Genomic DNA, 27,896 nt, shown 5'->3' on the forward strand with positions numbered 1-27,896 from the left:
AAGCCATGTAAAGATGGAGGCAGAGATTGGAGTGATGGAGCTAGAAGCCAAGGAATGCCAAGGTTTGCAAGTAACCACAAGAAGCTAAGGAGCGGCAAGAAAGGATTCTTCCCCAGAGCCTTCAGAGGGAGCATGGCTCTACCAACAATTTGATTTCTGACTTCTAGCTTCCAGAACTCTGAGAGAATACATTACTATTGTTTTAAGCCACCTATTTTATAGTACTTTGTTTCAGCACCCTTGGAAACTGATACCAGTCTTCAACTGAGAGTGAGAATGGGGGAAGGCTTGATGTTTTGATTTCTCATGGATGTTTTAAAAATTTTTCTTTCTTTGACCTAAGACTTCATATAACATCAAGCTTCCTTGACACTTTCATTGGCTGGTGGGTAGAGTGTTACTAGGTCGATTTTTAAGGGACAGAGCATCTCTTCAAGACTACAAACTTGGTTGTAGTTTTCTCACCTTTTTGCAATTCCAAGCACATGACTTCTTGCAGGTAGGGTTTAGAAAAGCTGGTTGCAGCACTTAGGACTGATGGACTCTCTTTTCCCCTCCTCATGAGCCACTGTAGAGTCCGTTTATGATTATTGCTTCTTTTTTGTTTTTTTTTTTAAACATTCTTATAAAAATTTTAACATACAGGAAAGTTGAAAGAATTTTACAGTAAATACCTGTATACTCACTGTCTGAAGCAGAGGTTTGGCAAATTTTTTCTGAAAAGAGCCAGATAGTAAATATTTTAGGCTTGGCAAGACATACAGCATCTGTTGTAACTATTCAACTGTCCCATTGTAGTACCAATCCAGGCATGGACAATATGTAAATGAATGGGTGTGGCTATATTCCAATAAAATGTTATTTTTAGACACTAAAATTTGAATTTCATATTTCTTATGTCATGAATTATTCTTTTCATTTATTTTCAACTTTGTAACAATGTAAAAACTGTTCTTAGCTCATGAGCCGTAAGAACAGGTGGCAGACCAGGTTGGCCTACATGCTATATAATTTGCTGACCCCTGATCTAGAGTTTACAATGAACATTCTGTTCTGTTTGCTTTATCACGTATCTATCCATCCCTTTATCAGTCTAAGCAGTTCATTTATATTTTGATATATTTCCAAATTAGTTGTAGGCAGTACACTTTACACCTAAACACTTCATTGTACATCATTACTTAGAGATCTTTTTCTTTTTTTTTTTTTTTTGGTGTGGTAAAATTTACTTACAGTGAAATGAAAAAAATTTTAAGTGTACCATTTGTTGATTTTGACAAATTATGCACCTATATAACCTTTATCCTCATCAAAATATTGAACATTACCATCACAGATGTGCCCCAGCCTTCCTCATTGCCCTCCAATTCCTGCTGAAGCTATTGCTACAACCACAAAGCTGAAATGAAAGAAACAGAATCAGCAGCATCTGTTGCCACTGGTGCAGCCTCCACTGCCAGAGTGGGAAGAGATTGGAGATGACAAGAATGGGATGCTTGCTATTTTTTTTTATTGTCCTTCATTTTCTTTATTGACTGTTCTCTTGAGGGTTAATAGCTCTGTGTCCTCCCATTCATGTTTTTGATTTCTTAAGCTCTGTAGACTCTTGCTTATTCCTATTTAAATATCAAGATAGAATTGAGTTGTATTAGTAGCTGATCTGGGTTTTAAAATTTATGATAAAGGACATTATTGGATTTTCTTAGTAGTTCTTACCTTGAATGTGAGGACAGTCTTCAGGGTTTGCAATATATTTCACCCTTGCTATAGAGTGTACATATTGACAGTCAGACTTCTAACATGGGTATATAGACAGGCAATAGCTGAGACTCCTGTCCATTGTAGAAGTTAGAAAGGAATTACTTTGGACTGATTGAGAGTTTACCACTCTGTATAGCTGTCATTCCTTTCTCTCTATACCTTTGTGACAGCTTGAGGTTATGTGGGTGCACTGCTGTTTCTCTCTGTGGTGACGGTGTACTAGGTTAGCTTGGCTAAACTGGAAATATGTTTCCCAAAATTTCCCTCCCTGTATTGGTCAGTTAGCATTGGTTACAAAAGACATTTTGTGGAAGATTTGTAAGAGGGAAGCAAAGCAGCAGGCATGCTTTTTGACTCTGAGGGTCAGTGCTGAGTACTAGGCACTGTGGCAGCTCTCACACTGTATCACTGATTTGCTGGCTCACCTTGTATGTGTGGGATAGCATGTGGACCTGCAGTTCCTTCAGTTCCTGTCAGATTTCCCCCTCCAGCATCTCTGAATACTTGCCCTGCATGTACAGCTCTCTAGTGAAGGGTGCATGCTTCTCCTGTAGTCACCCTTTGAGTCAGGGTTGAGTTGGTGAGAGACAGATGCGAGTTTCAGTTTGTCATTGCTGGTTCCTGTCATCTCCACAGGTTCCAGTTTGTTCTTGCAGATTTCATTTGTCTTTATCAGTTCCAGCTTATCCTTACAGGTTTCAATTTGTCCTTGCCCTTCTCTTTATCCAGTTCCCTTCCTGACTGTTGGTCTGGCTGACCTATAGTGACTTCAGGCTCAAGATTAGATGCAGCGGCATCTAATGTAGGTAGCCTACATCTACTGCTTCAGCAGCTCCCATAGTTATGTAAAGTCTAACCATTGTAATAAATCTTTCTTCTTTATCACCCATACTGGTTCTGCCTCATTTATTGAACCCAAACTGAGACACCCTACCTATTCCAGGGTTCATAATAGAAATTTTAATATTAGATCTCGTATTTAGAGAGTTATTTCTACCAGCTCATTTTATCTTCCAGAAATTTTTCTGTTTCTTTTGTACTCTTGGAACCTTTTCCTTAGTTTTTTTCCCCTAGTGCTGCTATGTATTCTCATTTTTAATATTTCTTCAGTATATCAATGGTATTTTAAACCTTTAATAGTTTGGATTAAAAAATCCTTATTGTGCTTAAATATTAGTTTTAAAAACATTTAAACAAATGTAACAATGTCTTAAAAACAGTTAAAGTCGGACTTCCCTGGTGGTGCAGTGGTTAAGGATCTGCCTGCCAATGCAGGGGACATGGGTTTGAGCCCTGGTCTGGGAAGATCCCACATGCTGTGGAGCAACTAAGCCTGTGCGCCACAACTACTGAGCCTGTGCTCTAGGGCCCACGAGCCACAACTACTGAGCCTGCATGCCACAGCTGCTGAAGCCCGCATGCCTAGAGCCCGTGCTCCACAACAAGAGAAGCCACCGCAATGAGAAGCCCGTGTACTGCAATGAAGAGTAGCCCCTGCTCACCGCAAGTAGAGAAAGCCCGTGAGCAGCAACAAAGACCCAATGCAGCCAAAAATAAATAAAAATAAAAATAAATAGATTAAAAATAAAAACAACAGTTGAAGTCTTCTTACCATAAAGACCCACTTAGTTTTTACATTTAAATAGCCTAGATTGAGACAGAAGTTAGTTTTTACATTTAAATGGCCTAGATTGAGACAGAAGTGTCATTTTAAATCAGCACTATGGCAAAGGCATAGTGAGAGGTTTTTGACAACCAACATTGAGACATATTTTTGTTCTCGGTGAATTTGATGTTCTTGATGTCTCATTGCAAAAAAAATTCAATGAGAGACAAAGTGATAGGTTAGAAGTGGATTTATTTAGAGAGAAACACACTCCGCAGACAGAGTGTGGGCCATCTCAGAAGGCAAGAGAGCTTTGAAATATGGTGTGGTTAGTTTTTATGGGCTGGGTAATTTCATAGGCTAATGAGTGGGAGGATTATTCCAACTATTTCAGGGGGAAGGGGTGGGGATTTCCAGGAATTGGGCCACTGCCCACTTTTTGGCCTTTTATGATTAGCCCCAGAGCTGTCATGGTGCTGGTGTGTGTGTCATTTTAGCAAGCTAATGTATTACAATGAGCATATAATGAGGCTCAAGGTCCACTGGAAGTTGAATATTCTGCCACCGTGGACCCAGTTAGTTCTAACCAGTCTTTGTCATGTCTTATGGCTATATCATTCTTTTAAAGGTTGTGCCCTACTCCCTTCCCTCCTCTTTCATTTTCACATTATGCTCTAGATGTGTAATGTAATATGATCTGATCAATTAAGAAGTAAGGTCTTAAACTTTTCTTTTTGGCAGCTTTAAAGTTTGATCACCTGTTTCAGTGACATGTGATTCTTCATTGGAATTGGATTGTGGATCTTTGGTTTTCAACATGTTTATTTAATATCAGAGATAGTATATCTTTGTTTTTTGAGGTTGACTTTTTTTGTTGGCAATAGACAGAATTATTTAAACATTTCGGTTAATTGACCCACTTTTGGCGCCAAATGAGGTTTTATTATAATGCTTTATTTTCTTACAAGACACTTATATATAAAAGACAATGAAATAAATAATTGTGAGTTATGCCAAAGGGAGAGGTCCAAAAGTATTATTACATTTTAATAAAATATATTATTAAATATTGGTAAAATAATTTTATAACTTTTTAAAGTACAATTACCATTGATAGGGTTTTTTTGTTTTGTTTTGCTTTGTTTTTGTGGTACACGGGCCTCTCACTGTTGTGGCCTCTCCCGTTGCGGAGCACAGGCTCTGGATGCACAGGCTCAGCAGCCATGGCTCACGGGCCCAGCCGCTCCGCGGCATGTGGGATCTTCCCAGACTGGGGCACGGACCCGTGTCCCCTGCATCGGCAGGCGGATTCTCAACCACTGTGCCACCAAGGAAGCCCCATTGATACAGTTTTTAAAAACCACTTTTATTTCCATGTATTTATATCGCATAGTGAAGTATTAGCATAGTGAGTTATTTAAAATATATAACTTGTGTAATGCAGTGTAAGACATTGGTTTAAAACTGAATACCAAAGATGGGTGTATAATTTTGTTTCCTCCTTTATTCCATCTTCTTCCCTACCCCTGCCATTTATATATAGAGTTTTAATTTGATATGCTAATATATTGAAACTATGAATTGAATTCTTTATCAGTGGAGGTGAATGTTTTCAGGTTTGCAGTTAAGCTCACAATTAAGCTCACTCTTTCCTTAGGATCTCTTTTTGAACCATTAAAGATTACTAATTGGTATTCTATACTTTAATAAGAATTGGTGAAAATTGATTAAATTTTATGTTTAGTCTTAAGTTCAGGAATGAAGTTTTCCTCTTTCAGAAAAAGGTTTTTGTTAGGAATTATCTGTACTCATGCCTTTTCCTTAAGTAGTTCCATTTTAGTTTTTAGATGAAGCTTTTTTTTTTTGATTAGTTGTCTTATTTATTTCTTGGCTTATTGACATATTGGGCTAGCACCATCTTCTGAGAGTTTGTTACATTTAATATTAAAGTCTAATAGATATTTTATAATTAAGAAAATGCTTTCAGTTTTTATGAGAATTTAACAAATTTTTTCTATAATTAATTTAGTTAAAATGTTTCGATGACCATAAAAACATAGCTACCTCTTAGAATTTGACTTTCTTCTTACTATTGTAAACATTTGCACACATTCAGTTTCCTCTCATATTTTAAAGCATTCATTCAGTCATTCCTTCATGAGTGCCTTTGATGTACTAAGCACAATGGTAGGGGAGATGGTATGATAGCGTTGTCCTAGAGTAAAGTACTTGGTGTACTGGAGGACTTTACAGCATAAGTAAATACTTAACAGGAATCTTAAGGGATATGCAGGAATGTGCCATACAGAGAAGGACAAGAAATAACAGTTCAGGAAGAAAGAAGTAAAAGAATGAATAAAGCCTCAAGAGCTAGGAAATAGTCTGAAATGTAAGGGAAATTTACAGCATTTTGTCATGCTAGAGCATAGGGTGCAAGGCAGGAAGAGTTGAGAAGCAGAGACAATATTTTAAGGAGTTTGGATTTTCTCCTAAGAACTATAGAAAGTCACTAAGGGATTGTAAGCTGAAGAATGATTTGAGCAGTGGTGTAGAGCAAGGATCAGCAAACTACAGCCCATGCTGCTTTTTTGTATGGCCAACTACCTGAGAATGGTTTTTACGTTTTTAAATGGTTCGAAGAAAATCAAAAGAAGGATAATATTTTCTCACACCTGAAAATTACATGAAACTCAAGTTTTAGTGTCTATAAATAGTTTTATTGGAACAGAGCCACACTCATCTGTTTACATCTTGTCTATGCCTGCTTTTTCACTACAACAGCAGAGTTGAGTAGCTGCTGTGAAGAACATAGGACCTGTAAAGCCTGAAATATTTACTGTCTGGCCCTTTACAGAGAATGTTTGCTGACACCTGGTCTAAATACACCAATTAAAATATAGAGATAGAATGGATAGAAAAGCAAGACCCAGCTATATGCTGTCTATAAGAAATCCACTTTAAATATGAAGATACAGTTAGGTTAAAAGTAAAAGGATGGAAAACGATAGATTCTGTAAACACTAATCAAAAGAAAGTTGAAGTAGCTACAGTAATACCAGAAACAAGGAATTTAGCAGGGATAAAGAAGGACATTACATAATGATCAAAGGGTCAATTTACAAAAAAGGCATCACAATCCTAAATATATATAAATCTGCCAACAGAACTTCAAAATACTTAAAGCAGAAACTGACAGAACAGAGGAGAGAAATAGACAAATCCACCATTGCAGTTGAGATTTCAGGTCTCAATACTGATAGGACAGGTAGAAAATAATTAGGAAAGATATAGAGACATGAACAGCATCAACCAGCTGGACCTAACTGACATTTACAGTATGTTTAATCTGACAAGGGCAGAATACACATTGCTTTCAGGTGCACATGGAACAAGAGAGACCATATTCTGGTCTATAAAAACAAATTTAAGGGGCTTCCCTGGTGGCGCAGTAGTTGAGAGTCCACCTGCCGATGCAGGGGACGCAGGTTCGTGCCCTGGTCCGGGAAGATCCTACATGCCGCAGAGCAGCTGGGCCCGTGAGCCATGGCCGCTGAGCCTGTGCTTCCAGAGCCTGTGCTCCACAATGGGAGAGGCCACAACAGTGAGAGGCCCGTGTACTGCAAAAAAAAAAAAAATTTAAAAGAATTGAATATGTTCTCTGACAATAGTGAAATTAAACTAGAAATCAATAGCATAAAGATATTTGTAATATCCCTATTATTTGGAAATTAAACAACCCACTATTAAATAACCTACAAATCAGTGAGGCAGTCACAAAAAATTAAATATTTTGAATTGAATAGAAATGAAAGCATGGCATATCAAAGTTTTTGGGATGCAGCTAAAATAGTTGTTTAGAGAGAAATGTTTACCGTTACTAAATGCTTATATTTGAAAAGAAAAAATTCCCAAACTCAGTGACCTAAGCTTCACCTCAAGAAAATAGAAGATGAAGAGCAAATTAAACCTAATGCAAGCAGAAGAAGGGAAAAAGTAAAGCTAAAAGTAGAAATAAAAGGTAATAGAGACATCAGTGAAATCAAAAGCTGGTTCTTTGAAAAGATCAATAGAATTGATAAACTTCTAGCCAAACTGACCATGAAAAAAGAGAGAAGATACAAATTACAATATCAGGAATAAAAGAGGGGAATTTACCACAAATCCTGTGGTCCTGTGGGTTGTTAAAAGGAGAATGGGGAATATAATGCAAAGTTTTACCCCATAAGTTTGACAATTTAGATTAAATGAACAAATTCCTTTAAAAATACAAACTACCAGAGTTTACTCAAGAAGAAATAGATAACCTAAATATTGCTATATTTATGAAAAAGACACCCTAAATCCATAATTTAAAATGTTTCCACAAAGAAAACTACAGGCCCAGATGGTTTTATTGGTGAATTCTACCAGACACATATGGAAGAAATAATACCACTTGTATGTAAACCCTTTCAGAATACCAAAGAGGATGGAACACTTCTGAACTCATTTTATAACAGCAGCATTAATCTGATACTAAATCCAGGAAAAGACAATGTAAGAAAACTACAGACTAATATCCCTCATGACCACATAGACACAAAAAAATCCTTAACAAAATATTAACAAATTGAATTTAGCAATATATAAAAAGGGTACTATGTCATGACCGAGTGGGGTTTATCCTAGAAATGCAAGGCTGGTTCAAATATTCAAAATCAGTTAATATAATTTACTATATAAATAGGCTAAAGAAGAAAAGCCAGATGATGATCTCAATAAATGTATAAAAAGCATTTGAATAAAATTTTATTAAAACATTAAAAAAACAAACAAACTCTGTACAGACTAGGAATGAGAAGTAACTTCTTCAACCTGATAAATGGCATCTATGAAAAACCTACAGTTAACATCATACTTGATAGCAAAAGAGTGGATGCTTTCCTCCTGAGATCAGGTACAAGGCAAGGATGTCCACTCTAACCACTCCTATTCAACATCATTCTTGAAGTCCTAGCTGTTGTAAAACAGTAAGAAAAAAGATATATAACATACAGATTAAAAAGGAAGAGATAAAACTACCAAATTCTCAGATGATATGAATAGCTATATCAAAAATCCCCATGTTGAGAAAAGTATACAACTTTAATATAAGCTATAAATATAAGACCCAAATAAAGGAAGACAAGTCCCATGTTCAAGGATGCAAAGAGTCAATATTATAAAGAGCAGTTCATCTCAGATTGATTTATTGATTCATCATAATTTCAAAACCCAATGCTATTTGTGTGTGGTATTTAAGCAAACTGAGTCTAATATGTATATGGATAGATAAAAGGGCCAAGGATAGTTAATATGTTCCTGAATTACAAGGTCAGGAGCATTTGCTATGCCAGGGATCAAAAGTTTTTATAAATAGCTTGTAATAAAGACAATGAGGAATTCACTCAAGGAAATAGAATAGAGATGCTAGAAACAAACCCTCACATAAAGGGAGCTCTGTTGTTATAATGGCAGTGGTATTGAAGATCTTCAAGAAAGAAGAGAATGTTTAATAAGTAGTCCTGGAATAGTTGTTTATTTTTATGGAGAAAAAGAAAATGGTGCTGATAATACTCCCATACACAGAAATCAGTTCCAAACGGATTAAAGACTGAAATGTAAATGGCACAGCTTTTTTAGAAGAAAAAACTGAAAGAATATCTTTCCTACCTTGGGATGTGGAAGGATTTTTTAAACAAGATGTAATTGCTAAATTTAAATGTTGAATATATCAACCATGTAAGATAAACACATTTGTTTCTATCAAGTGACATTAATTCAAAAAGATAAACCACAAACAGAGAAGGTGTGTGTAACCCAAATAACGGACAAAAGATTAGTATACTTTTACAAATCTACAAGAAAGGCAACTTAGTAGAAAAAGGGACATAAAACATGAACAGAAATTTCACAGAAGGACAGACTTCCCAAAGATGTATGAAAATAAGTTCAGTCTCATCACTAATCAAGGAAACGCAAAATAAGAACACAGGTAAGTAGCAGGATACAAAATTGATGCACAGAAATATCTTGCATTCCTATACTAATGACAAAAACTGAAAGAGAAATTAAGGAAACACTCCCATTTACCATTGCAACAAAAAGAATAAAATACCTAGAAATAAACCTACCGAAGGAGACAAAAGACCTGTATGCAGAAAACTATAAGACACTGATGAAAGAAAACAAAGATGACAAAAACAGATGGAGAGATACACCATGTTCTTGGATTGGAAGAATCAATATTGTGAAAATGACTATTCTACCCAAAGCAATCTGCAGATTCAGTGCAATCCCTATCAAATTACCAATGGAATTTTTCACAAAACTAGAACAAAAAATTTTACAATTTGTATGGAAACACAAATGACCCCAAATAGCCAAAGCAATCTTGAGAAAGAAAAATGGAGCTGGAGGAATCAGGCTCCCAGACTTCCTGCTGTACTAGAAAGCTACAGTAATCAAGACAATATGGTACTGGCACAAAAACAGAAATATAGATCAATGGAACAGGATAGAAAGCCCAGAGATAAACCCATGCACCTGTGGTCACCTTATCTTTGATAAAGGAGGGGAGAATATACAATGGAGAAAAGATAGCCTCTTCAATAATTGGTGCTGGGAAAACTGGACAGCTACATGTAAAAGAATGAAATTAGAACACTCCCTAACACCATACACAAAAGTAAACTCAAAATGGATTAAAAACCTAAATTGTAAGGCCAGAAACTATAGAACTCTTAGAGGAAAACATGGGCAGAACACTCTGTGGCATAAATCACAGCAAGATCCTTTTTGACCCACCTCTTAGAGAAATGGAAATAAAAACAAAAATAAACAAATGGGACCTAATGAAACTTAAAAGCTTTTGCACTGCAAGGGAAACCATAACCAAGACGAAAAGACAACCCTCAGAATGGGAGAAAAGTTTTGCAAAGGAAGCAACTGACAAAGGATTAATCTGCAGAATACACAAGCGCTCATGCAGCTCAATATCAAAAAAAAAAAAAAACACAAACCCAGTGCAGAAATGGGCAGAAGAACTAATTAGACATTTCTTGAAAGAAGATACACAGTCGCCAACAGACATATGAAAGGATGCTCAACATCACTAATCATTAGAGAAATGCAAATCAAAACCACGGTGAGGTATCACCTCACACAGGTCAGAGTGGCCAGCATCAAAAAATCTACAAACATTAATTGCTGGAGAGAGTGTGGAGAAAAGGGAACCCTCTTGCACTTTTGCTGGGAATGTAAGTTAATACAGCCACTATGGAGACCAGTATGGAAGTTCCTTAAAAAACTAAAAATGGAACTACCCTACGACCCCGCAATCCCACTACTGGGCATATACCCTGAGAAAACCATAATTCAAAAAGAGACATGTACCGCAATGTTTATTGCAGCACTATTTACAATAGCCAGGACATGGAAGCAACCTAAGTGTCCATAAACAGATGAATGGATAAAGAAGATGTGGCACATATATACAATGGAATATTACTCAGCCATAAAAAGAAACGAAATCGAGTTATTTATAGTGAGGTGGATGGACCTAGAGTCTGTCATACAGTGTGAAGTAAGTCAGAAAGAGAAAAACTTGAGCTTCCCTGGTGGTACAGTGGTTGAGAATCCTCCTGCCAATACAGGACACGGGTTTGAGCCCTGGCCTGGGAAGATCCCACATGCTGCAGAGCAGCTAAGCCTGCGCACCACAGCTACTGAGCCTGCACCAGCAAGCCACAACTACTGAGCCCACATGCCACAACTACTGAAGCCTGTGTGCCTCGAGCACATGTTCTGCAACGAGAAGCCACCGCAATGAGAAGCCTGCACACCGCAGCAAAGAGTATCCCCCCCGCCCCCCGCAACTAGAAAAGCCTGTGCACAGTAACAGAGAACCATCGCAGCCAAAAATAAATAAAAGAAATAAATTTATTTTAAAAAAAACAAATACCATTTGCTAACGCATATATATAGAATCTAGAAAAAAAAAAGGTTCTGATGAACCTAGGGGCAGGACAGGAATAAAGATGCAGACGTAGAGAATGGACTTGAGGACATGGGGAGGGAGAACAGGAAGCTGGGACGAAGTGAGAGAGTAGCATTGACATATACACACTACCAAATATAAAATGCATAGCTAGTGGGAAGCAGCCGCGTAGCACAGGGGTATCAGCTCGGTGCTTTGTGACCACCTAGAGGGGTGGGGTTGGGAGGATGGGAGGGAGATGCAAGAGGGAGAGGATATGGGGATATATGTATATGTGTAGCTGATTCACTTTGTTATACAGCAGAAACTATCACACCATTGTAAAGCAATTATACTCCAATAAAGATGTTTTTTAAAAAAATAGACCACAAGTAAGTAATAAGGTATAAATCAAAAAAGCTAAGAAGTTACAGAGACATAATGTGAATCTACAGGAATTTGTATTCACTGCTGGATGGATTATAAATTGATAAACTACTTTGAAAATAATTTGGCATTCTGTAAGGTTGAACATTCATAGACCCTACAGTTCAACAGTTTTATATCTTAAACAGATTGCTATACATATGTATCAGGTGGCATATACTAAGAGTAGTCATGGTGCTTCATTATTGATAATAACAATTGGAAACAATTTGAGCATCTGTCAGTTGGAGAAAAGTTGTATAAATTGTGGTGTATTCATACAAAGATATTTTATATGGCAGTGAAAGTGAATGATATTTTCTATTTGGGATGACGTGAATGAAATAATGTAATGTGTGTCAGAGTTGATAATGCAGACTCTGGAGCTGGAGTGCCTGGGGTTTGAGTTCTGGCTCCACCCCTTGCTAGATGTGTATCCTTACAAAAGTCATTTATCCTCTCTACGCTTTAGTTTTTTCATCTGTCAAATGATGGTTGTTGTGAGTATTAAATGATTTAATATGTGTAAAGTGCCTATAAAACAGTGTGGTGCTGAATAAATGTTAGCTATTCTTGTTACTCTGAATTCTATTGTTATTGGGCAGTTTTGTCTTTATTATTTACTTTTTGTTGTTGTTTAAAATCATGTTTTATGATTCCACCTCTCCCAGTGGATCTGATGTATGGTCATTGAGGACAATTAGAAAAGAGAGGAAAATATAAAAAGTAATAAATAACCATAATATAATTGCCAGTTGAAGCCGTTCTTACTATTGTTTCTGTTCTTTCTACAATCCCAGGGTATACTAGTGTCCAGGGAAGACAAATACACTTCTTTTTTTCATACAAATCTATGTATGAAAGGCATAAGTGAACTGGGACCTTATTATACCATTTACTCTATCGTGCAGACTTTGCAAATAAACCTATGTTGTACTGAGCCAGTATGAAATTCTCTAGTAAGAATTCCTGTGGAGACTGCCCAAAACATGAATCAAAATAAGAAACGTGAGTAAGCAATAAAAGTTATAGACAGTCACAAATATAGAAAGATTTACCTACCCCATGGTGTTATGTCCTCATTTAGATCTATTATTACATTTTATCCTGAAGTTAGAGGAGAGGTAGTTTGTCATTTTCTACCACCAGAGGGAATTTAGGTAATTAATGGTACTAAATAAGTTGAAATAATATGAATTTTTACATACTCTCCTTTTTGCCCTTTCGACACTGGCTGCTGTTGGTGTTGTTCTGGTGACTGAACAGAGTTAACGGTACTCATCATTATCCTGTAAGAATCCTTATAGGTCTGTTTGTAGATATGTATATAACTATACAATAGAAATACAATGAAAAGTGATGAGGTAAATCTTATAGCAATATAGAGAATATAAAAGTGTTGGAAAATTACTAGAAGCAAAAGTAATTAACAAATGAGGATCTGTTAGAGTCAGGTGATAAATAAAGAGAAAATCTACAAGATTCATGACATAGGTAGGTCAAAGGAGTATGATTTGATAATAAGGGGTTATTAGAGATCCTTGGGAAAGATTATGAAAACCATGAATATTTTTGTAACAGTGACCCTTCTTTATGATTATATGTAAAATTTGATTTAAAGAGAATATTGTCACTATTTTATTAGTAATTTTTAATATAGTGATATACACACAGAAAATTATGTAAAATTTATGTGTAAAGAATAACTATTTCTAGGTCAGGAAATAGAGCATTGGCAAGCACGCCAGAGGCCAGCCAGGCACCTTTATCAACCCTCTCTCTACCTTTAGAGTTAACTATCCTTTGTCCTGATCTTTTCCTTGCTGTTCTTTTTAGTTTATCATTTGTGTATGCTTTACTAAGTAATAGTAAATTTTGTCATTTAAAAATTTCCTATGGGGACTTCCCTGGTGGCACAGTGGTTAAGAATCTGCCTGCCAATGCAGGGGACATGGGTTCGATCTCTAGTCCGGGAAGATCCCACATGCCACAGAACAGCTAAGCCCGTGCACCACAACAACTGAGCCTGTGCTCTAGAGCCCATGAGCCACAACTACTGAGGCTGTGTGCCACAACTACTGAAGCCTGCATGCCCTAGAGCCCATGAGCCACAGCTGCTGAGCCCACGCACTGCAACTGCTGAGCCCACATGCTGCAACTACTGACGCCTGTGCACCTAGAGCCTGTGCTCCGCAACAAGAGAAGCCACCACAATGAGAAGCCCACGTGCCACAACTAGAGAAACCCTGCGTGCAGCAATGAAGACCCAATGCAGCCAACAATTAAAAATAAATAAACAAAATTTCCTATGAATGCTATCATTTATGTGTATTCCTTAATGTCTTTCTTCATTTGCTCAAAACATTTGTGATATTCATTCTTATTGTGGTGTGAGACTCTAACTCGTTAATTTTTCAGTACTGTATGGTGTTCCTGTAAAATGAAGGATATATATTATTTTAGACACCTTTGATATTTTGTATTTCTTTTAAGAGCCTTAAAATGTTTTTCTTTATTCAACAAGTACTTTTGAGTGGCTATTGTTTTATGTGCTTTTTCATTTATTTGTTTTTGTTTTTAGCTGCCTATAACAGAAGAACCAAGTAAGTGCAGCTTAAATAATAATGAGCTTATTTTCTCAGTGTATTTGATTTCATAAAATCTTAATTTCTATGTAAAGCATCATGAAAGGAAAATCCTAACCTGAGGGAAACAAACGTTGGAACAAATATAGCAAATATCCTTCTTATAGAAAACACTTAAACACATTAACAAGATAAACACTAAAAACAGAAAATGGGAAAAGGAGGGAAGAAGCATTTCTCAAAGAAATATAAAAAGTAGTACATAGGAAAAATGTTAAACTGCATTGAGGTTTTTAGATTTATAATAGAAATTAGTTTCTTTGATGACACCTTTTTTCTTTATGTGTTTGTGGAACCCAGTGATTTTCAGGCAGTTGTATTTTTTTAAGAAGTTTGGTTTAAGAATCTACAAAGTCGAAGTCAAGTTCTGGTAATTTTTTATTTTCTTGCATTAGCAATTCTTCTAATACAGTATGATTTACTATGTCATCATAGAAAGACAGCATTAGAGAGTGTACATGGCAGGGTAAAATTAAACATATGCTCACAATCAAATTAATGTATTTCATCTGTCTTCAACTAATAACAATCTGTCATGTTATCTATCTGAGTAGGGGCATAAACAGTTTATTTTGTGTTTGGAGTAACTTCCTGGAGGTAGTTAATGTGACAAGTAGTTTGTTTGAATTGAGTATAACCAGATCAACACTCTAGATGTTTCCTTGATAACCTAAAAATTACTGTGAAAATCTGTACAAGTGCTGTATTTGTATTTTGCTTCTTTAAGTTAGGCAGCAACGTATTTTACAGTAATTTCACAGAGAATATTCTGTTTTTGCCATATATGGACTAAGAAGCCTAAATAGTTTATACTTTTAATGCTTTCCATTGACAGGGTATAGACAATAATATAATAAGTTAGCATCATAGAATACTTTCCTTTTTTTAAAAAACATGAAGTAATACATTCTAGTTTGAATGAGAAAGTCATATTCATTATAGAATATGTTCTTATAGCATGTTGAAAAGTGAATATTTAGGAAAACAGGAATATTGTAAACTCTTGGGCCAATATAAAAATAATATAAAAACTATCATGTTTTTCAGAATTTAAAAATTTTACTTAAAAATTTCTAATTTAGTTTGATCAGTAGCTCTGATTATTATACAGTTCATATATAGTTTTTAAGCTATTTATTATATTTGGTACTGTATATTGGAAGACTATTCTGTTCATTGTACCAGTAATCCTATAAGTAGATAGAGTGGAGATCCTGAATGTGGATGCCTGGATGCCAGTAAACAAATAGGACTTATAAAAAACTAGGACTTAAAAAGAGATGTTGTCATGTACTTGGCTTATTAACATTAGTGTGTGTATTTTAGAAGTCAAAATATGTACATAATTTTAAGCACATGTAAATCAAATTTAATAAATTATTAAGGGTATTTTACTTGTCATGTGTGGGCTAATCATGATGGATCATTTTTAAACATTATGTAATTTCACAATTTGTATGTACAGCTGCAAGTACTTTGTAAAGGACTTTATGTAATCAAGTGCTAAGGCAGAGTATCTTATTTTATAATGCTGATGGGGCTCAATTTTATGATTTACTCTTATTAATACTTTTACAGTACCAGTAAGCAATAACCAGGTATATAATAGTTTACTCTTTTATAATAATGAGCATTTAAAGTTTGTATGTCTTTATTCTTTTAATTGAAACTCTAAATAAAAGACCATTAGGTGGTCATCCCCAAAGCTGCTGTTCCCTCTTCTTTGTGAGACACTAACTGGGTTTGGAACCAGATGGCTTGGTTCTAATTCTGGTGCTACAGGTGACTAGCAATGGGACTTCGGTTAAGTCACTCTGAGCCTCAGGTTTTTTGTGTGTGAAGTTAGATGAATGCTTTACCTATTTGTCAATATTGTTATGAGGACCCAGAGTGTTATGTAAATTTTGAAACAGACTTTAAGTTGCTTCAGAAGTCTCCTAAAGTGGTTTCTTTGCATCTGTTTTACCCTTCTGGATTCTTTCTCCTCATGGTAGCCAGAGTAATTTTTTCAAAATGCGGATCACATTGTGCCCTTGCTTACAAGCCTCCAATGGCTTTGCATTTGCTGTGTTTCAGTGATATCCTCATGTTATTCTGCACGTCCCCACTCTTGCTCATTATGTTTCTTTGTTTTCCTCAATTGCCCTCAGTCATTTTCCTCTTCTAGATTGCATCCTAGTTGTTCCACTGACAGAAACATTTTTCTCTTCCAACTTCCTCTTAACTTGGTTGGCTTATTCTCATCTTTCAGATCTCAGATCAAAGAGGTCTTTCAGAGCTACTGTATAAAATTGTCATAATTACTGTCTTGCTTCCTGTCACTCACTTACTCTCTTTCTGCTCAACAACAATCCCCCCAACCCCCGGCAATTTCTGATTATAATTGTTACATTGATTTGTTTATTTATGTGTTCACTTGTTTATCAGTCTCTCTCCCTCATGAATGTGAGAGTAAGGATAGTGTCTGTTCTCTAATTTATTGCTTATGCTTAGCACAATACTTGACACATAATAAGTGTTTACATTTAATAAATGGATTTTAAGGTGTTATTTGACTTCTTTTAAAGAAGTACATGAACTATTTTTTTTTGGGGGGGGGAGGCTGTGATTTTTGCAACTACACAGTTAATCTGAATCATCTTTAGGTTGATTAATATGCAATGTAATGACTGTAATGACTTTTGGGAGAAAGAATAATCAGCTGCATGTGTATAAGTATAAAACTTGCCATCTTCTGTTTTTAAAGTTATGATAATGATAATGACAACTATTTATACAAGATGCTTGAACAGAAAAAAAATGTCATATTCCTGAAATCTGTAGGAGTGCAACATTTTTTAACATTTGTAATTTTCTTTTGAATAGTCTCTGAATTTAGAAACAAAAGTTGTCACTGTGTAGTTAATGGAAGTGCTTTCAATCCAGCAGGGGAAAGTTGAAACCTTTCCAGTATATATCACCTGTAGGATTTCCTTCTTGTGCTTATATTTTTGCTCAGGTGGACTGAAATATGTGAGGTAAGATGGGTGAAAACTGTATCAGTGTGTAAGTTACCTACATGCATATGAACTTCTCAAGATCCCATACAAGACCCTCATGCACATTCCTGCTGATTTCACCATCTCTTGGAAGCCAGGTTCTTTCAGATGCTTTTGCACACATTCCTTTGGCGAAGAATGTCCGTCCACCCTGTCTCCAAGGTTGTCTGCCTAATTTTTCCTCATCCTTCTGGAATTAGCTGAAGCATCATCTTCTCTGTGAGATCTTTCTTGTCCCCCTATGCAGTTCTATAAATTTCCTTTCTCTATTACTCCTGTTGTACCTTGTCTTATACAGACCACTGTTCTCTTGGTCTTAGAATTTCACTGTATAATATTTTTCTACATGTGCTTCTCTCAGCCTTCTTAGCAGTTAGCACTTAGAAGGCCCTGGGTAAATAGTTCATGAATGAATAAATGGATAGACAAATGACAATAACACTAATACTTGTTGAGTATGTGCCAGTCACATACTATGTACCTTACTATGTACCAGTCATTGTTCTGTGTGCTTTATATGTATTTAGTTATTTTATCTATTACAATAACATTATGAGGTACTATTATTGTCCCTATTTTATAGATGAGAAAACTGAGACAGAGAGAGTGATTGCTCAAGGTTCTGCAAACAGTAACAAGGCATCAAGCCCAGGCAGTTTGGATCTGGAGATTGCATTCTTTACTACCGTGTCCTACTTCCTTTCTAAATAAATCAGTGAATTATTGAGGAACCATTGTTTCTTCTATATTTGCCATAATGCAGACAACTGAGAAATTCAGAAAAGTTATTTCTTGTATGATACTAGTGTTTGTATATAAGCTACCACTCTAGATAGTAAAATAGTAACAAAGATCATTTATTGGGATATGAAAAAATTGCTGTAATGACACTTTCTTTATGATGATATTTGACATAGTGTCATTCTTATCAGAATCGTGTATTGTTTATTAAAAATCATTTACTTTCTGTTACTCATCACAATCTGTTTCTGTGTCCTAATATACAGGCCACTTTATCCTGAAAGTTATCCAAGTAAGTAAATTTTGAACCATCACATCAATTTAGGGAATTAATGTTCCATTGGAATCAGCAGGGCCAAATGAAGGATGAAAGTGACAGCTTTAGATTCAGAATTCTGATTTGTTGCTTCTAAATCAAAGTTTTACACCTCAATAAAACCAAAACAAAGTGTTTTAAGAGTATATCATCCTAAAATATTTATGGATGAAATGTTTGATTTGCTTTAAAATAATCTAAGAGTGGGGATATGGGTGGAACAAGATTGGTCATGACTTGATTATTATTCAGGCATTTTATATTTTCCAGCAAAATGTATTAACAAAGGAGAATGCATTTTTGTTTTCATACTGTTTTCCATGTAATACTTGAGCCATTTAATGGCAGAAGAAAGAAAATTTCTCCAGTGGTTTGTGTTTTGTTTGTTTTTGTCTCCCTGGTAACTAAAAATGCAAATGCCTCTCAATTTATAATTGTTTAATGTAATTTTTAACTATTTAATTGAATATGACATAACCAAAATCTCAGAGACAATTGTAATGCTTAGATTTTATTATCTTGCTAGTTACAACTTCATGTTATCATTTTTAATAACTCAAGACCCAGTATATACTCAGGGAGAGGTTTATTGTTAACAAGAAAGATGAAAATCTGTATTATTTTATATTAGTTAAGGCAATCTATATTAGTTAAGGTAATGCTAGATGCTATAAACAGTCCCTAAAGTTTCAATATCTTAGCACAATAGAAATTTATTTCTTATTTACATAAAGACCAAAACCAGGTACTGCTTATCAGTGGCTCATCTCCCTTTCAGGAACACAAACTCCTTCCATTTTCTGGAACTGCCATTTTCAACAGTTGGCTTCATGGGTTACCATGAAAAAAGGAGAGTAAGGACTGCCATACATGGAAGGTTTTTATGGGTCAAGCCTAGTAGTGTTGCATATCATTTATTCATTACTTTGGTCAGAAGTTAGTCTTAGGGCCACAGCTAACTGCAAGTCATGCTGGAAAATGTAGTATAGGTTATGAACAGCTATCCAGTCTTCTCTTCTTATAATTATGTGTCTGTTCTACTCTTCTTTTTGTCAAAAACAGTGAAGGATCTTAGATTTTACCCTACTTAGAAGCTAAAAAGTTAGCCTGCTACTGCCATGGATACTGGCGGAAGGCATGAGGCTCCTGGATCAGAGATAAAGGAATTTATTACTCCCAGCATAGCAAGTACGATGAGCTCCATGTTTGTGTTGGTTCTGCTAGGACAGTGTGAGGGGACCCACACAGATGATCTATATCTAGTGGTTTGTCTCACAGCTGTGGAATCCTGAACTTAGGAAACCTATCGCATTTATAATGGTCTCCAAGTAAATCTCTGAACTTTACTCTGGAGGGAGATATTATCTTTATTATACCAGATGACGAATAAACTTACACTTTATTCCTGAGGGAGACACTCTCTCTTTGTAAGTTGCCATATAAACATCCTTGAAAGAATAGTCCAAAACAAAAGCTGTCATTCAAAAATTGTATTTTTCTCAACTTTAATTTTTACAAATTTATTAAAAATTTGAGTGTATTTTTCTTTCCACCTATTAATGCACATATATACATATATAGTATGTTTACAGAGTAGGAGTTTTATTATATGCAATTTTATACTCTTTAACATCCTGTACTATTGTGTATTTCACTTGATAGCCTTTTTCCAAGCTTTATTGAGATATAACTGGCATATAACATGATGTAAGTTTAAGGTATACAGTGCATTGATTTGATACACATATATTGCATAATGATTACTACCATCATCACCTCATATAATTAACATTTTTGTGGTGAGAACATTTAAGATTTACTCTCTTAGCAACTTTCAAGTATATAATACAGTATTGTTAACTATAATCACTATGTGTACATTAGAATCGTAGAACTTATTCATCCTATAATTGGAAGTTTGTACCCTTTGACTCACATCTCATTTCCCCTAACCCTCAGCCCCTGATAACCACCATTCTACTCTCTGTTTCTGTGAGTTTGGCTCTTTTAGATTCCACATGTAAGTGATATCATACAGTACTTGTCTTTCTCTATCTGACTTAACATAATGCCCTTAGGTTGCATGCATGTTGTCACAAATGGAAGGATTTCCTTCTTTCTTATGGCTGAATAATACTCAATTGTTATATATGTGTATGTATCACATCTTCTTTATTTGTTCATCTGTTGACGGACACTTAGGTTGCTTCCATGTCTTGGTTATTGTGAATAATGATGCAATAAACGTGGGAGTGCAGATATCTCATTGAGATTCTGTTTTTATTTCCTTTGGTTATATACCTAGAAGTAAGAGTGCTAGATCATATGGTAGTTCTGTTTTTAATTTTTTGAGCAACCTTCATACTGATTTCCATAGTGGCTATACCAATTTACATTTCCACCCACAGTGCAAAAGAGTTCCCTTTCCTCCACATCCTTACCAACATTTGGTATCTCTTGTATTTTTCATGATAGTCATTCTAACAGGTGTGAGGTGGTAGTTCGTTGTGGTTTTGATTTGCATTTCCCTGATGATTAGTGATGTTGAGCATCTCTTCCTGTACCTGTAGGCCATTTGTATGTCTTCTTTTGAAAAATACCTATTCAGTTCCTCTGCCCATTTTTAATCGGGTTGTTTGTTCATACAACTATTGAGTTGTATGAATTCTTTATATATTTTGGATATTAATCTCTTATAGGGTATATGATTTGCAGATATTTTCTCCCATTACATAGGTTGCCTTTTCATTTTGTTGATGGTTTTCTTTGTTGAAAGCTTTTTAATTTGGTGTGGTCCCACTGTTTATTTGCCTTTGTCTTTGGTATCAAATAAAAAAAAAATCATCCCCAAGACCTCACTTACTAGTCATGATTTGTTTGTTTGTTTGTTTTTTGGCCAGACCGCGCAGCTTGCAGGATCTTAGTTCTCCAACCAGGGATTGAACTTGGGCCATGGCAGTGAAAGTGCCGAGTCCTAACCACTGGACCGCCAGGGAATTCCCTTTAAGTTCATAAGTTTTAATGGCCAAAGAGTATTGTATTGTGGGGTTGTATCATAATTTAATTGTACTTCTCTTCTGGGACATTTACATTGCTTCCAATATTTTTTATATTACAAATGACTGTGGTGAATATCTTAATATATAATTCTTATTATACATCCCTATTGTGTTCCTCAAGATAAACTCTTCCAAATTGTATTACTTGGTCACAGAGTAGAAATGTTTGTAAGGCTCAACACACATTTTTGAGTCGCTTTTCAGAAAGCCAGTAGTACCAGCTCTCATCAGCACCGGGTGTCTTCTCTCTCTCTCTTTCTCTTTCTCTCTTTCTCATTTTTCATTTTGAAAGGTGAACTCAGTACTTCCTTTTTTTTCAGTTGCATTTCTTTACATACTGAGATTGAATAATGTTTTCACAGGTTTATGTGAAACATTATAAAAGGCCTTTTAACGTGGTCTAACATTCTGTAAAATATCATTATTAGTTACATTTCTGAGAAAATATTACTTCTTAGTGGATTGTTAATCCATGAATCCCTGAAATGCGCTTTTGTTAGGATCTCTTGCTATAAACCTAAATTATAAAATATGAAATACTGTAATTTGTATTTTTTAAATTTATTAAACTAAAAATTATACATATCACTCTTTCAAACAGCTTTCCAAGTTGTTATTAAAATTATTCTTGTTAGCCAAAGTTAATTGGATTCTCTTAAGGTTTCTATTTCATGTACCATGTGATTTTAAGAACATGGCAGATAGACTTAGTATCTTGATAACTTATTTTTTCTTTCCATTTTAATTTCCAGGTCAGGGTAAGTGAGCTAAGTGATTTTTTTTTTTTTTTTTCACAGTTGGTTTTTGACAGTGAAATATTTGGGTTTTCTTGTCTGTCTAACACAGTCTTAGAATTTCTTCATCTTTATGGTATTTTATCTCCATTTATGTCAGCTACACAAGAAAGCCTTTGACATTGATGTAGTTGATTTACCTCCTGCATTCTTATCCTATACAGTTCTGTCCTTCACTTTTCAGACCCCAGTTTCTGTTCTTTCTTAACTTCTGAGATCCTTCCATTGGGCCTTCAGGAACTTACAGATAAGGTATCGATAAAATTCTTGTACATATTCTCAGCATGTTTCTTGACAAAAGTTTTAAAACTACTTCTGTCACTTAGCTCTCCCATAATGACAGTGCTGCTGTCCCCTGAAGCTCTTTCAAATGTTGACGTCCCCTTCTATATCTACTTTATCGCTAGTACTGGAGTAGTGGTAACTGGTAGTTACCTTCTTGCTACATATTGCTCTTTCCAGAACATTCTCCTTAATCTTCCATAAAAACCCTTAGATTTGAATATCAAGCCATATGATTATATCTCTTGCTACTTATATTTGTTGGAGTTATCAGCCAACCCCTGAATCACTGCCTTGAATTTCTTGAAGATTTTGGCTTTGGGTCACAGTCACTCCACTACTATTGCTATCATGATTCTTGGTAATTTTAGTATACGTACAGATTATCCTTCTAATACTTTGGTCTCTCAGTTCCTTGACTTCTTCATCTGCCATAATCTTGCCACCCACCTACGCTAACATAGTTGTTCTGAAGACCTAGTCAATATTAGTTTCCATACCCTCTTCATAATATCAATTATCAGTTTCATGTATCCCAGTCTATTATTTCCTGTCTTTTCACCTCACATCCTTTGGTAACTCAATTCCAGTAATTTTTAAACCCACATAAGACCTTAACATCAGTTGATCTTACCAATTTTTCATTTTCCTGAACCCCCCTCCTACCAACTTAAATTCCATTATCTATCAATATAATCACTCCCTTACATTTATTATCTTCAATTACTTGCCCTTCTTTTCAGTAATTGTACATGATTGAGAAAACCCAGCTCTACTTAAATGCAAATCTTCATCTGCTCAGTACCTCCATCCAGCTGAGTGTACCTGGAACAAAACCTACAAATATACTGGCTCATTTAAAATTCAAGTTAACTGTCTTCAAGTGATGTCTCTTTATCTTGTTAATCCCATGTCAAATCCATTAGCATTTTTATTCACTTTTTATTCCAAAAATATATTGAGAATTTTCCCCACTTTTTACCATCTCTCTTGCTCCTACTCTTGTCCAAACTACCATCTTCTCTTTCCTAGATTTTTATTATAGCCCCCTCAATGGCTTCCCTGCTTTACATTTGACTACAGTTTATTCTCAGCACAGCAGCCCAAATCTTTTAAAATGTAAGTCAGATTACGTCTTTTTTTTTCTTTTTCCTTACAACCCCCCAATAGCTTTCCATCTCTCTCACAGTGACCTGTATGGTTCCTGGCTTTTTAAACTTCATTTCCTGCTGTTTCCCTCTCTTGCTAACTCTTTTCAGCCACTCTGGCCTCGTGGCTTTTCTTTGAATCTACTAAGTGTAATCTTCCTTTAGGGCCTTTTTCACTGCAGTTCCCTCTGCTTGGAAGACTTTTCCCCGGATATCCTTGTTCTTAGCCTTCTTAAGGTCTTTGACCTACCTGTTTGAAAGAGTAATTCCTCTCATGTACCTTTATTTATTTTTTTCATAAGATATATCAGCATTTGCCATACACTGTAATTTACTTGTTCGTCTCTTTTCTCTTCATTAAAATGTCAGTTCATTGTATCTGCAGCCCCTAGGACAGTGCCTGGCCATAGTAGGCACTCAAATATTTGTTGAATGAATGAATGATCAATAAAGTGGTTATCCATTGAAATTGTTAAGCATACTTTAAGCAGGGTGTAGTATGGTTGAGCTAAAAGAAGTTGAATGTTACAATGTTAATGCTTTTGTCTTTCAGTTGCTTAGATATTGGACGTATATACACCAAAATGTTAACAGTAGTTGTCTGTAGTTAGTGGCATTTTTTATATCGTTTTCATAATTGTCTTTCAGAATATTTGGGAAATGTTCATGTATTAATGCTATTGAGAGATTTTAATTGCATTTTCAAAAATAAAATGCAAGAACTAGCAAAATGATGTTCACTGAAGCACATAAGGGAAATTAAATCGTAGCAGTAAGATTGTTATCACATGTATGTTAGATGAATACTGGATGATAATTTTAAGGATGCTTTTAAAAATATAAGAAATGAAAGAATTTACCAGTATCTCACTGTAATTTCATCTTCAGAATTTACATTTCTGCATTATTTAGAGTGAAGTACTCTAGCAACTAAGTCCTCTTAAATGTTGCACACTAAATTCTAACACAATAGAGGAAAACTTTATACTCAAGCTCTGTGAGGGCTTTTTCTATATCTGCTGTCTAATTCTCAGAGTCTTGGTTATTTAAAATAATTTTTATGATCCTTAATGGTCTTTTATGTTCATAATACTGGTGGTGAATTTTTTAGGACCTGGATTGTATCTTTTTCATCTTTGGGTTCTCACTGCCTACCACGGTGCTTGGTATATAATAGGTACTCAATAAATGTTTATTGAATAATTTTTTTATCAATTGATCAGTGATCGTATTAGTCTCTCATGGTTATCTTTGTTAGGAGAAAAACTTTTGCTTGGCTAGTAAATCCCCCAATGCTTATAGTAGTTTATCTATATAAGTAGTTGAGTTGTGGGGAGGGGCTGAGGGGGAGGGAGAAGAAAAAAGGAAGAAAAGACACAGTGATAGACTCTTCCATTAGAAAAGACAAATGCACATACATGTTGAATGACAGACTTTATTTTTTTTAACTGGACAGTAATTTCATTGGGGAATTTTCCTAGTGACATGATTTGTTCCTGCTCTTGTTGAATTAGGAAAGTATTTTAACTTCAATATTATGATAAACTAGATGTATAAATGTCAGAGCTAATAGCTTAGTATTTTAGTCTTCTACAAATTGATGCCTGTGGTATCTGGACATTTTTTTGCCTCTTCTTGTAAATAAAGTCTCAGTGATGTTTAAGGAATAGCAACTTGTGGCCAGAAAAGAAAAAAGCTGCATATTATCCAAGCTAAGCAATATAAATGGGACTAAGGAATCCCCCACTAGATCAAAAATTTCCTAGAGAAAGATCTCTTGAGCTTACAAACTAAAGACCTTCAATATAATTTTAAATAAAGTCTTTTACGTAGTATGAGAGCATTTTTTAGTTGATAATCAATTGCCACTATTATGTAGGCTTACTAGATTTGCAAATTTACAAGTTTTTACAAGTTGGTTGTGCCCCTTCCTCAGGAAATCAGTTTACGTTTTTTTTTTCCTGTATTGACTCAAAGAGCCTAGTTGTCCTTAAATCCTGTGAATATATTTGCCTTATAATTTGACAGCATTGAGTGAACACCCTTATAGGGTCTGTAGTGTTGTAAAAAGAGAAACTGTTCAATAAAAGATCACATTTGAAAAAATTAGACTGTGCTGGATAAAACCAGTATTGGATATGAGTGCTGTGCTTTGCTTTAAAGCACCTACAACTATTCAAGAAGATATATCTTGGCCCATTACTACTTTCAAAATGGATACTTTTAGTTTTGGAAAACAAATGAGCTGTATCTTTGTGAAATTAAACCATGGCTGTAAATAAAGTAAATGTACAATGAAATATTGGTATCTTTTAGCAGAAAATTAGTCATGCAGTTGTGTTAAGATTAACGTTTATAGAGATTACAGAATTATTGTAATTATTAAGGTAATTAAACTATCAAACCAGATATGCTTGAGTAAGTGCATGTTGCAATTAATCACTATGTTTAAACACATTATACTAAGTAGATCTTTTTTGAGTATCATCAATGTGCCTGAAGCTATATAGATAATAGGAATGATAGCCTTCAGTTTTTTGAGCACTTATCATGTGCTGGTGCTTATGCAGTAAACATGGATTAATTCTCAAAGAACTCTATATATGATAGATACATTTGTTATTCCCAGCTTTTAGATTTAGAGACTGAGGCATAAAGAGGTTGAAGAAATTGCCCAAAATTTCACAGCTCATATCTAAGCTGGGGCACAGTACTGGAAAATAAGTCAAATTTAAACATGTTAAAAATATATTGATTAATATTGAATTTTGTTCTCTGTTTTTGTTCACTTTTCTAGTTGATTTGGAGCATATGCGAACAGTAAAACCTGAAAAACACTTAAGGTTTTGCCAGGAAAATGGTTTCAGTAGCCACTTTGTCTCAGCAAAGACAGGAGACTCTGTAAGTAAAATAATGAATACTGAATATTACAAGTGATGTTTTACTTTTATTTTCATAGGAAGTATACTTCCATTACTTAACTTTTAGAACAAATTAATTCCTGTTGAAGACATAAAATATCAAGCTAGATATAACATGTTTATTTATGTTCCTCTTATAATTCATTTAACGTAATTTCGTGGTTATTTTAGGGAATTAAAAAATAATTAAAAGTTAAAAAGAATATAAATCACTCATAATCTCAGCATCCAGAGATGACCATTCATAACCTCATATGATTCCTTCTAGTCTTATTTTTCTGATGCTCACAAATGTTAGTGCTTCTGTCACTAGTGCTAGTGGATTGCATTTACTGAGTGCCTACTTTGTGGTGGGCACTGTACTACTATGATTATCTCTATTTAATTAAATTTATTTTTGCATATTTGACTGGATGTTTATTGTGTAAATAACCATAACCATTTAAATAAGAAACTTAGAATGATGTTAAAATATTTTTGAAATAGTCCAAAATATCTTTACATATAATTCAGATTTATTTTCCAGCAATCCTAAGTGATTATTTTATAGAATAGTCTTAGAGAGGTTATGTAGTGGGGGTCCAGGTTACACAGAATAAGTGGTGGAGATAGGATTTGTAAACCTAAGGATTGACATTCCAGGGTTCACCATATTAATCATGCTAAATGTTTATTAAAAAGAAAATTGAGGGCTTCCCTGGTGGCGCAGTGGTTGAGAGTTCGCCTGCCTATGCAGGGGACACGGGTTTGTGCCCCGGTCTGGGAGGATCCCACATGCCGCGGAGTGGCTGGGCCCATGAGCCAGAGCCTGTGTGCTCCGCAGTGTGAGAGGCCACAACAGTGAGAGGTCCGCGTACTGAAAAGAAAAAAAAAAAAAAAGAAAATTGAGATCATAATATAGAAATAATTTTGTTTTTTTAATTTAATATATTTATCTGTAGAAAATTTTGTCACTTAATATTACTAAATAGATTTAGTAATCCATTAGAGTTAATAATCCATTAAATAAATATTCAAAAATTTATCCAACCACATCCCTATTATTGGGCATATAGATTATTTCTAAGTTTAGTACATTGTAAAATTTTGCAAAATTTCTAATGTAAAATTTTGTCCATAAGCTGTGATGTTTTGATTATTTCCTTGGAAGGGAATTGAGACCT

The 27,896-nt window shown here is 35.1% G+C and overlaps 1 protein-coding gene across 4 annotated transcripts in view; it reads left to right on the top strand.

The window, feature by feature from the left end:
* The window catches only part of RAB28 (RAB28, member RAS oncogene family), a 101,715-nt gene that overhangs the window by 51,327 nt on the left and 22,492 nt on the right, over positions 1-27,896 (top strand). For all 4 annotated transcript variants that reach the window (XM_067036379.1, XM_059066443.2, XM_059066442.2 and 1 more), the window contains exon 5: positions 26,610-26,713. In XM_067036379.1, coding sequence (XP_066892480.1) covers positions 26,610-26,713 — 104 coding nt within the window. The remainder of the gene's footprint in view (positions 1-26,609; positions 26,714-27,896) is intronic.

The sequence above is a fragment of the Kogia breviceps genome, chromosome 6, assembly GCF_026419965.1.
Source record: "Kogia breviceps isolate mKogBre1 chromosome 6, mKogBre1 haplotype 1, whole genome shotgun sequence".
NCBI lineage: Eukaryota > Metazoa > Chordata > Mammalia > Artiodactyla > Physeteridae > Kogia > Kogia breviceps.